Genomic DNA, 12,211 nt, shown 5'->3' with positions numbered 1-12,211 from the left:
AGTCAGTCACAGGAAGCCACCTCTGTGGCCTCCAGGGTCCATGAAACTGATCCTCACATATCCCCAGGTCGGTATTCCTTGGGTTTTGCCAGCCCTTGGCCCAGCCCATGGACATGACAGCTTTCCCCTGAGCAGTGGGGAACTCGTTGGTCACTACAGAATAGTCACCACCACCATCTCTGGCACACATCCTGGTCACTCCTGCTCTCCCTCGCCACACTCTGCTCACCCCATGCCCTCTGCTTTTGGCCTGATGCATCCCAATCAACCCCTGTCATGCTCCTGTGGGACACTATTCAATAGGAAATAACCACCACGGGCTCCTTGCCTTGTGTTTGAATAAGGACCGTGGCCAAACACTCCTGGTGGGAGCACTCCCCTGCCAGGGAATTAAGCTGAAATGGTCTTACAGCATTATGGCTTCCTGGGCTCCCTGTTTTCTTGACACTTCAGTAGCTCTGCAGAGCGAGGGGAAGCAGGACCCACTCATGGGCACTGCTGAGGTTCAGCCTCTCCTCCCCCTCCCGACACAAACTGGGCAGAGACTGATGGAGACTCACCAACCTCCCAGGTCTCACCAGCTTCCCCTGCAGGAACTTCTCTTAATATCCAGTGTGAATTTTCCTTATTAGCATTTAAAGCCCCATTTTGATGCTTCTGTCTTAATGGGCCATGGCAGAGGGCCATGTGTCCTTCTCTGGGGGAGAGCATCCCTGCCCAGTGCCCATTGTGGGGCTGAGCCCAGACCAGCAATGTGGAACTCCTGCAAACCCACCCAAACCTGCCCCAAGGCTGTGCTTGAAAACTACTTGGTCAAGCTTTTTAAAGCTGAAAATGAATTTTTGTTTCTTTGTCCAGCTGACAGTGTTGTTCAATTTGGTGAAGAAAAATGTTTGGGACAAATTAGTATCTTTGTTATTCCATACCAAATCAAATGATAAATACTATAAAATACAGGCAAACCAGCGAGCAGACTTACTTGCTTGGCACAGGTGTGAAAACTCCCCCAAGAGAAGAGCACAGCCCTCTCCTATCTCTGCCAACAGGTAGCTGAGAAACAACCAGCTTACTCATTTTTTCAGTGATAAAACTGGCACTGCCTTTCCCTCCCCAGGAGAGTACCTGCCCTCCTCTGCAGCACCTGGAGTTCTGGGCTTCAGGTGAGGACATCTGCTACTTGATTTCAGGTTTCTTCACTCAGAGGAACCTCCAAGGATCTGCTTTGATCCTGTTGGACAACGGACATTAAATTTGGGCCTCAAATCTGTAACTGAGCCAACCTTTTCAAGCAGCACTCAGAGGAGCAGATGGCAGTAACAGCCCCGTTCCCATTACAGGCCCTGGAGAGATGCCCCGGGGGTGCTTGGGCTGGGAGCAGGAGCACTCCTTCTCCCCCACAGGTACAGCTCAGGAAGCTGCAGCACAGCACAGGCTCCAACGCACGAGCTGCTGGGAAGACTGTGACATAAATCCTGGCAGAGCAGCTGGATGAATACTCAGTTTAATTTAAGATCGAACACTCACAAGTCCAGCTACAAAGTGGTCTCACTTGGGGCATTCTTGTAGCTTTTGCTTTAATCGAGTAAAATTCTAGAGGTCAAATTTCAGCCTCAGCAGAAGGATGTCTCAAGGTTTCCAGCATTTCTAGTGGAAAAAGCCCAGAGTAGAGCCCATTTGTTCTGAGAATCGCATGATGGTTCATCAGGGCTTTTCTCCTCGACGTGTTGCCCATTTTATTAACTTCTGCTTTGCTTTAAAAAGAGGCATCTACCATTTTGCTTCCCTAAAGAAGCTCATGTTATAATTCAAGTGTCAGGACAGATTAAGTTAAACGTGCTGTGTGATTCCCAAAGGAAAACAAACTTCCAAACATCCTCTGTTTGCCTTGTTCCATGTCATGGATTGCATTAGAGCCGAACATGTAATTCTGTCGCCTAATGTGTTAAAGTTGGCAGGAATTTTACTCTCTGTGCAAGGTGAGAAATTACTGAGCTAACAAAACATTTCGTTTCCCCCTCCTTGCGTTCCTTCTTTATGAGATTCTGAATGTGACATTTTCACAAAAAATCCCTACACTTATTTGTGAAAAATGTATATTAAAACCAAAACACATCAAATGGAAAGAAATCACAGATGGTTTTATTCACAAGCAGCAGAATTAATGGCCTTCCCTACTCTTTATAAATATTGGAAGCAGATGAGTTCATTACTATTTCACTCTAATAAAGAAAACCTGCTTGATTTTGACAAGACATCTACTTATCTAGTGTTTCTACTGAATAATAAATCTATTTTCTTTGAAAAATAAAAGTTATCAATAAACAAAAACCTGCCTGGAAAATTTGCCAATCAAAAAAACTCCAAACATTTTCATTTCTGATAGTGCTGAAATGGAATTTGAGGGATTTTGAAAATGTCACTAATTTTCAGACTAGAAAGTTTTGAAATGTTTACTTTGTGGTTGTCTTAAATTTTTACATCTTTCAACAAAGCAAGCAGAAAAGTGAAAACATCTGAAAAGGCTTTTGAAAAGAAAAGAGTCAGCACAAGCTGGATGAAGCTGTGGGCTCCTTTATCTTCCAGAAATCCGCACACATGGAGCAGAGTTTATGAGGGTTTTTTTAACCCGGCATTCAAACACTTCCCAGTTCACAATCCTGGCTCCATCATGTTTGCCAGAGCTTCAAAGTGCTGTTGGCAGCTTTTCCTGCACTGGGATAAAACATCTTACCCAGGGGAAGCAAAAGCTGAGTCATTTTTAACCCCAAACAACATTCACTGATGTGGTCATCTTGTTAGTCATGGAAATCCCGTGTTAGCTCTGTTTGTGCTTCTTTCAACACTTATTAACCAAGGAGCGAGGAGGTTTTATTTTAAACTGCAGAAGATGTTTATCCTCCCTAGTGCCATGACAATCAGTTACATGGCTTATCCATCATTCCAGAGAAAGGAAAGGATTTTGAGAAACTCCCCAGGCAAGTTAATTTTTAAAGCTGTAGGAGGGAGAGGAGAAAAGAAAACAAAACACCAGCAAAGCCACCGGCTCACAAAGCCCGAAAGAACCCTCTGATGACACAGGGACTGTGCCAGCCGCCTCCAGCCCCTGCTGCTCCCCTCAGGCACTGGGAGGATTTCCCTGGGGCAGGGATGGCCACAAGACACCTCTCCAGAGAGAAACCACTGCCCCCACGTCTCAAAGCACTAAGCAGAGCAAAAGAAATTAGAAATTTTCCTTCGAAACCGAATTCCGTGAATGATGGATGTAAGCCAGCTCCAGCCCCAGTGCTGGGGACTGGGGTTCCCCTGGCCAGGCCTGGAAGCATTCCCAGGCACGGGGTGTGCTGTGCCACAGGACTGAGCCCGCAGCAGTGGCAGCAAAGGGAGGCTGGCAGGCCCAGAGCACAGCCCTGGCTCTGCAGAGCTCCCGCTGCCCACGGAGCCAGCTGGGCACGGGATGGGCCCACTCTGGTTAGTGTCCTCCCCACACCCCTCCTCCCCAGCCAGGACATTCCATCAGGTGCCGGTGACAGCTCCCACGGCAGCCACAGGATGCTGCTTCTGAGTTTTTTGTGGAACAAGTGGTACTGCTTTCAAAAGGTTATAAAAACATGTGCCTGAAGAGAATGTCGGGAACTTGGGTATTAATCTCCCTTAATTCAAAGAGCACTCAAAATAAGCGAGACAGAAATACTGTCTGGGGTGAGAAGATGCCAGAGGTCAGATTGTGCACCACTAGCTTGGGTCAAGTTCAGAAGAATAATAATTTAGCACAAAGAAAAACAATTTCCAGTGTAGTGCCGCATTAGCCTCCCCCTGGCTGAGCAGCCCCTTTCCCTGCTCCCCCAGCCCTGCAGGTACCAGGCAGCAGTGCTGCCAGCGTGGCACGGGCTGGGCCCAGGAGGCAGCGCTGCCCTCACTGCTGCCAGCACCATCGCTGTGCTGAGCATTGCTCCTGCCAGGCCTCACCCAACCCTGCCCATAAAACACGGCATCTGAGTTTGGTTTGACTTTGCAGTGTACCTGTAGAGCAAGACATTTTGGACGCATTTTCCAAGGCTTTTTATATCCAATTTCCAAGGAAAAAAAGTCCACCAACAAGAGCACATTCCCTATAGGGGATCGTGTTGCCACCTCTGTAGTTCACTCTTCTGATCCAGGTAGTTGTTTCAGTCAGAAAATCAAAACACAAAAGTACACAGAGTTATCTGATTAAAACAAGTTTCATTTAACAAATTATATTAAGAATACAGACAGAGTTATCACACAATGAAACTTCCCTTTGTAAAATACAGGAGGGTCATCTAAAATAAATATAAAACATAGTAACATTCATAAGATTAATGCACAGTAAAATCACTTTCAGTAACCCAACCATCTTAGAAAACCACCTTGCAACTGCATAAAAGGTTTCCCTCTGCCATTTGTATGATGACATTTAAATCTGTTGCTGTTAGGAAACAATTTCACAACAAACGACCAGAATATCCAAAGTGTTTGGTTTCCCTGTGGTGAATGAACCGAGCAGCACCTCAGAGCTTGTCTGTGAGCAGAGGAGCAGCCTCTGCCCCTGGCTAAGGCTGGGCTGCCCCGCTGCTGGGGGTTCCAGCTGCTGGGCCAGGCTCCAGGGCTGAGGTAATCATTTGGGTGTAGCGAGGCTCCTCCTTTGGGAGGAGCAGGAACAGCTCTGCGGGCTCCTGGGCTGCCGTGGCACACCTGGGGACACAGAGGCACCTGGGGAGCAGCAGGGAGGTGAAGGCCAGCAAGGACCAGCCAGCTCTGTCCCGCTCCCCCTCCTGCCAGGAGACTCCAGGGCCCCACAGCAGAGGTGCCAGGGCCCGTGGAGGCATGCCCTTGCCTCTAGCACCTACCTGGCACGTGCAGGGCCCATGACAGGAATCCTCCAGGCTCGGCAGCATGTGGGTTCAGTCTGGAGAGCTCAGGGCACTGAGGGAGCAGTGGTGGGTGTGAAACCAACCAAGCCCAATGCTACAGACTACCAACAACCTCCCACTGCACAGGAGGCTCCCAGGAAACCTCCAACAAACACCGCGGGGACACGCAGGGACAGTCACAGGAAAAGTCTGACACAGTTTACTCCTAGGAACTACAGATACGAGGTACTCCCGTAAAGGAAGACACCTGCTACAACTATTCACACTTGAATTTTATCACAAAGTTCACACTCTACATCACTTTCTGGACTAACTTCTTGCCTTTCCATGATCAACACAGCAGACAGCACAGCCTGGCCTGGGTGGCCACGAGTCACCTTGGCACATGACCAGCTTCTTGCTGTGAGGAATCCAGGAGGCAGCGTGTCACTAGGAATTCACATCAGAAGGCGTATTTTACAGTAAGCAAACCCCTCACTGCTGCTTTTCTGTCTCTGTTGCAGATGTATAATAATTTGGCAAACCAACTTCTCCATCAGCCACAAGATTAAACTACCTAGAGACCGGTTTTGTTCTACAAATTCAGGCAAGGTAGCCAACAACATCTGGTAAAGCTCTGCAAATTCACTTCTGTTGCTTTCCACTGACTCCTCCCCTCCCCTTACGCTCCAGAAGGCTTCTCCTCAGCCAGACAACATCCACATCAGACTCCCTGCATGTTTATTGCCTGGACCAAGTCTTCCACAGTCACCTCTCGGGCAGGGAGTGCAGAGATGCTGGTACTGGCCATGGCACATGCCAGCACAGAGGACTCACTGTAAGGATGCAAGGACCAGCCTTGCAATGAGCTGCCGTGAGTACAAAAGTTATGGAGCAGCCAATAAAACCTTCCAGTGGAAATGCTGACCTGACAGCCCTGGTCTCGGGAATTCAGCAGTGCAATAAAAAAAGCTTCCTCTGATCAGTGGACTGAGAAGTTGACACAGCCAACCACCCTGCACTGTGCCTTGCTGTGCTTCCACGCACTGGCTCTGAGCTCTCTCCCTTTTGGAATCACCTAGTTTTCCAGCCTGTGGTTAGCAGGCCTGAGAGCTCAGCTGGCTCTCAGCAGGTGCAGCTTTTTGTTCAAAACACCTTCATGGTGTTTGCCCCACAGGAAGTGCATCTGTCCTGTCTGTGCATTTGAGCCAGGCTGTCCCCGCAGCGCCGTGGTGCAGCACCACACCATGGAGAGCAAACTCATCTCTCAAGGTTCTTTGCAGGCGAGTCCTGAAGCAGCTTTGCTGGCCCAGTGTTAGAGAGGGAGAAGTATACAAATATATCCTGAAGATGTAGATGCCTGTCCCAGCCACGTATCCTGCCAGTGTTTCAAGTATCCAGTGTTTCCTGTAGGTCACTGCAGAGCAAGCTGAGCAAACCTAGCAGTTGGTATAAATACTAAAGCACGGATTTTCTCTTACATAAGGGACTTGAAGCTCTGCACCCATTTTCCCAGACATACCCAGGGAGTGTGGCACTGAGCGTGGGGCTCAGCAGCTCTCAGAACCTGCTCCTTGCTGAGCCCCGTCTGCTGCAGCCCTGCCCTCCAGGAGGGGCTCCTGGCAGCTGCCCCTCAATCCCCCAGTGCAGGCACTGCCCCTGGAGCTCTGCAGACTGTGCTGGGCCCTGTTCCTCCACCATGAACAGGGAAGGTCAGCCCTCATCCCAAGGCTATGAGGAACGCACTGCTGCAGATGGCTCCTGCCTACCTGCCGTGACCACTGAGCCACGGGAGAAGCTATAAATGGATGTCACAGAAAACTACAGAACAAATTACAAGCAGAAAAATAGGAAGACAAAAGATGGATGAGATGGGCACAGCACTACGGCATAGAGTGGATTTGAACTTGAAGTGAACCTGAGCCGAATGACCAAGCTGCCATGGTATGTTCATTTGTCGATGTCGGCATCATCAATCTGGCCTTTGTGAAGCCTGGCAGTGAGGTCTGGCTTTTCTTTACTGCAGGATAAATAACAACTAAAAATGGTGGTGCAAGCTCCAAGTAAACGAGCACTTCCAGGGGGTCACCCAAGGGCTCCAGAGCTGGTGCACAGCTTTAACTCTTTTGCCCAGAAACAACGTACATGCAACCAAATTGGCCTCTGCTTTCCAAGCACATGGCCACTCTACAGACACAGCTCCAGAAAATTATTTACCTGATCAGAAGAAGCTGAAGCAAAGATCTGGACTCAGTTTGTCCCAAATGTATTTTGTGCTCTTTATCCCAGCAGTACAGTGTGGTGCCTTAAAACCAGAAATGAATCTTTGGACAAGAATTATTTGACTTATGTACAAATAAAAAATATTAGCTGACAGTACAAAAACTGCTGTTAGTTACCACTCTGTGCAACTAGCAAATGCCAGATCAATCCAAGGGAGTGCAAAGTAGGTCGGGGCACATGTATGACCCAGGCTGAGAGCAACAGCACTGTTACTGTTACCATGGCAATTGCATTTCAGTGGGGTCAGGGAATCAGTATTTTACAATACAAAAAACTGTACGCTTTAACTCTTACTCCAAAATTGCCATTTTGCTGCCATGATGTATCTTTGTTCTACAGCAGAGACTTGAAAGAGCAGCACAGAGTCAGATGGGCACTTGTAAATAACTTATTACAGCAAAGGACTTCTCCAAGACATGCGCTTGGCTTGGGAGCAAGCCTGGTCAGCGATCACAGGGAGGCAGAGGTCAGGGTTTAATGCACCCACTCTCATCCTGTGCCACGTCAGTGTTCAGTGCTTCCCCATCAATGCCCAGGAAACAGGCACATCTCTTTTGTTTCAGCAGCTAGCAGGAACATGTTAGAGAACTGTCTCAACGACGGGCAGGTGATGGCATCCCATCTGTCAGCAGGTCCAGAGGGGTCAGTGGGCCACTGCCAGGGTGTCGCTGCCAGCATCCATCCAGAAAGAAACACAGGGTGGTGCTGCCCTAGATCCATATGGACACCCAGTGCAAAGCAAAGGTGCTTCATCTCAGGACCCACAGTGCACCTTGGGCACCCTGCCTGCCCTGCCAGTGCCCAGGGAGAGCCAGGGGCCTTGGCTCCCCCAGCCTAGAGCAAATCCAGTGACCACAGTGGCTGTGAGACTGATCCCAGCCACAGTAGAACTTCTGTGCCCAGACCGTGGCAGAGGGTTGGCATTCACTGCAGGTGAGCTCTGCACGGGACTGAGTGCTGCAGGAGCCTCCTGCTGCAAGGTGTCGAGAGCCAAGCAGCTCCGGCAGCACCCAGCCGTGCCTTCCACTGCTCCTTCCAGGGACAAGATCTCTCCATGCTCCGCGAGCTCCCGGCTGTGTTTGCTCTGGATTCTGTGACTGTCCTGCAGCAGGTCACAAAGTGGGGATGAGCACGGGGCTGTCCTCAGTGCTGTACTCACGTGGAGAGGGGCTGCAGCGGGGTAGGGGCAGCTGCCCACGGGCCGGGGTGCCCGGGGCGGTGCAGCGCGGCGGCGGCGGCGGCGGGACACGGCGGAGGCCGGGATGGTTCCGTGGCTGTGCCGTGCCCGCTCAGCAGCACGCAGCAGCCGCGCTCCGGCCGCGGCCCCTCAGGACGGCGGCACCGGCGGGCAGCGCGTGGGGCTGGGCGGCAGGCGGGCCGCCGCGCTCTGCTCCGTGCGGAAGCTGTAGTCGTACTGTGGGCAAAGCAGAGAGAGGAGCCTGGAGCACGGACCCACACACAACACCGCCCGCGCCTGCGCTGGACAACACACGAAATGGAAGAGTGAGAGAAAAACCGGGGCTGACAACAGCTGGCGCAGGCAGGGCCATGCCAGGTGAACCTGCTGGTACCACAGCAGTGACCTGCCCGGGTAGGGATCACCTCCCCCCTCAAAACCCAGCATTAAACAAATGTGACCACAAATCATCCTGTCCACAAATCAGCTGGTCAGAAACATTCCCCTGGCAAGTTTACTCAAACCACTACCATCAGAAATAACATTTTTGGTTGGTGAAAATCCCTATACACACATGGCTGTGCCCCCACGATGTCACTGCAGCCAGGGGACAGCCCTGCAGCTGGGGGACACGCCTGGCAGCCCGGCGTGCACGGTAGCAGTGCCATCTCGTGGCACGCAGCGAGCGCACCGCCGGCCCCCGGCCACCGGAGCCCTTCCCGGGGCAGGGCGGCGGCGAAAGCAACACCGTGCGGGGCTGGGGCTACCCAGGCAGGAGCTGCTACCACCGGGGCACACCCACTGCACCGCCCCGGACACGGGCTGCCCTCCCGTGCATCTCCCAGTGTCGCGTTTGTGGCTCTTGGAATGTCACAAACACAGCCGGGCTGGGACGCGGGACGCGCTCCAGCGAGGCGGTCCGGGCAGCCATCGGCCGTGCCGGTACCTGGCCCAGGGCCGTGCCAGCCGTGCAGGGGCCGTGCCAGGGCTGTGCCGCTCCCGCCCAGCGCCGAGCTGCTCCCGGCGCGGCTCGGGAGGACCCCGGAGCTCCGGGAGCGCCGCCGAGCACGGGCCCGGCCCCGCAGCCAACGGCAGGGGGCGCCGCGGCCTCGCGCCGGGCCGGGCGGGCGGGACCGGGCTGGACCGGGATGGACCGGGCTGGACCGGGCTGGACCGCGATGGACCGGGCTGGACCGGGCTGGACCGGGCTGGACCGGGCGGGACCGGGATGGACCGGGCGGGACCGGGATGGACCGGGCTGGACCGGGCTGGACCGGGATGGACCGGGCGGGACCGGGATGGACCGGGCTGGACCGGGCTGGACCGGGATGGACCGGGCGGGACCGGGCTGGACCGGGCGGGACCGGGATGGACCGGGCCGGACCGGGCTGGACCGGGATGGACCGGGCGGGACCGGGATGGACCGGGCTGGACCGGGCAGGACCGGGCTGGACCGCGATGGACCGGGATGGACCGGGCTGGACCGCGATGGACCGGGATGGACCGGGCTGGACCGGGATGGACCGGGCTGGACCGGGCTGGACCGGGATGGACCGGGGGCTGTACCCGAGCTGTACCGGGATGTACCCAGGCTGATACCAGGGCTGCACCCAGGCTGATACCAGGGCTGCATCAGTGTCGTACCCAGGCTGTACTGGGGCTGTACCTGGGCTGTACCAGGAGCTGTACCAGGAGCTGTACTGGGCTGTACCGGGGGCTGTGCCGGGACTGTACCCTGTATACTGGGGCTGTACCCAGGCTGTACCAGGGGCTGTGCCAGTGTTGTACCCGGGGCTGTATCTGGGAGCTGTACTGGTGCTGTACCCGGGCTGTACCTGGGCTGGACCCAGGCTGTACTCAGGGCTGTACCAGGTCTGTACCCAGGCTGTACCCGGGGCTGTACCCTGCCTTTGCTCCCCAGGGCCACACCTCCCTGTCGCCATGCTGCAGCCGCTGGCACGCAATAGGCCTCATTTTTCAACACCCAAACGCATAAAGATGTCAGCTCAAACTGTTTACTAATTAACACTTAAAAAGACACAAATTAGATATGCGTGGCTAAGAGCAATTATAATCAAGACGAATCTCTCCAGTCATTGGGGAACTGAGGAAACTCCTAATTGCTGGAACCAATGTTTTAAAATCTGAAATCATGCCAGTTAGCAAATATGTTCATTTAAAGAACATTTCATGTGACTGCACTCAGGAGAATTGACTACAAACATGCAAACAAGGAAAAATATTTCTCTGTAAAATTAAAATTTTAAGCTCTTCTAGATTTACAACTTCTTCATTAAATATATTTGCAAAAAGCAGCCCATGAAAACTTGTAGCAATTCAGTGGTTAAATGAACTGCCTTCCTTATCAGTTTAAAAGGAATGATGAATATCGGATCCTCCCTTTACTAATTAGACTCTCTAGACTTTTTACACCATGCCAAGCTCAAATGAAGGCAGGGTGCATGCTGCCAGGGCCCAGACCGCTGCCCTCACTGCCACACACCCACCAGAGCTGTGAGCAGTGACAGTTGCCACCACCTGCCCTGTCACCTGCCCCTGCCCAGGTGCCTGCTCAGTGACCCCACCCTGCCCAGGACAGGCAGGGCTAGCAAGGACAAACCCCCAGAGCCCTGCTGGGAGACCTGGCAGCAGCACTGTCTGTCCTGCACCCACCAAATCAGCCATGAAGTGATGGCACGTACTGCTCACACCTGCACTTCACCAGCTCTCCACAGCCCAGCTCCCTGTGCACAGCCCTGGCACAGCTGTGCCATCCTGGGGCAGCGAGAGCATCCTGGCGCAGTCCAGGATTTGCACCTATTTCCATCATTTTCCTGACAGGGCAGAGTCCTCAAATTCAGCTGCCTGTAGCTTGGAGGATGGGTGCATACATCTGCAAATGTGGTGACAGAGAACAGTAATTCTTGGAATTCTTTGGGAATATTTTTTGCAAGGCATCTTGCTCCAGGGAGAATGTTCTGGCTGCTTTGGATATCCAGAAGATTTGCTGTAATGGTGCTATTGCTTGCAAGGGAAATAAAGCCATGCCGAAATTCACAATATTTATATGTGTAGCTCTCTATGTGCAGACAAGATGCTTCATCAAGGAATATGGGCTGCATAATCATACTTTTCATTACGCTGGAACGCACACAGCCTGCCACAGAGCAGGAGCTGTGTGAGAGCAGGCAGATCCTGGCCTCTCCTCCCTGGCAGTGCTGCTGTCCCCACACTCCACCAGCCTGCGAGGGCACAAGCAGGGCTGTGCAGCCCAGCCCCCTCCAGGCAGCCCCCAAGCTGCCAGACCTCTCCCACGGCCAGGCAACAAACAAAGATGATGCAGAAGAAAATTCAGCACCACACGGATTCCCCTTGGCCAAAGGCACCGTCTGCTCCCTGGCCAGCTCAGGGCAAGGGTGGGAAAGCAGCCAGGCAGGTGGAAGGGCTGCCAGCCCTGAGCATCCCCTGCTCCCAGGGTCCCTCCTGACAGCCACAGGCAGTCCCAGAGAGGTGGCCTGAGGCAGTGGTGCATCTGTCAGCCACTGCCATTGTCAGGCAGCATCTTCACATCCACCACTGCAGCCCCTGCAGTCCCACAGGGTGCCTGCAAAAGCCCTGGCAACTGGGCCTGACCATCTTCTTGTACTTAGACAAAACTTTCAGGCAGAAGAGGGTGGATCTGGGCAACTACACTCAACTGGAATAAAGAAGTGGAGAATCTGGCAGCTTTCTGATGTCATCTTCTCTCTCTCTCCCTTGAACTCAGCTAGATGGCGTGGGAGGAGGCCTTTGTGACCAATGGTGCCTGAAGAAGCATGTGTGCTGCTGAGACAAGTTTCTTCCTAGTCTGGGACTTCAGATGTGAAGCGACCTTTGCAGA

At 53.0% G+C, this 12,211-nt stretch overlaps 1 protein-coding gene across 6 annotated transcripts in view; it reads right to left on the bottom strand.

Moving 5' to 3' along the window:
• Window positions 1-4,201: 4,201 nt before the first annotated feature.
• The window catches only part of MVB12B (multivesicular body subunit 12B), a 54,489-nt gene continuing 46,479 nt past the window's right edge, over window positions 4,202-12,211 (bottom strand). For all 6 annotated transcript variants that reach the window (XM_064394079.1, XM_064394078.1, XM_064394076.1 and 3 more), the window contains one exon: window positions 4,202-8,568. In XM_064394079.1, the coding sequence (XP_064250149.1) occupies window positions 8,482-8,568 (87 nt within the window). In that variant the 3' untranslated portion in view covers window positions 4,202-8,481. The remainder of the gene's footprint in view (window positions 8,569-12,211) is intronic.

This window comes from Passer domesticus, chromosome 18 (genome assembly GCF_036417665.1).
Source record: "Passer domesticus isolate bPasDom1 chromosome 18, bPasDom1.hap1, whole genome shotgun sequence".
Classification (NCBI taxonomy): Eukaryota; Metazoa; Chordata; class Aves; order Passeriformes; family Passeridae; genus Passer; species Passer domesticus.
Note: the sequence above shows the minus strand (reverse complement) of the source record. Positions and strands in the feature narration are given on the sequence as shown.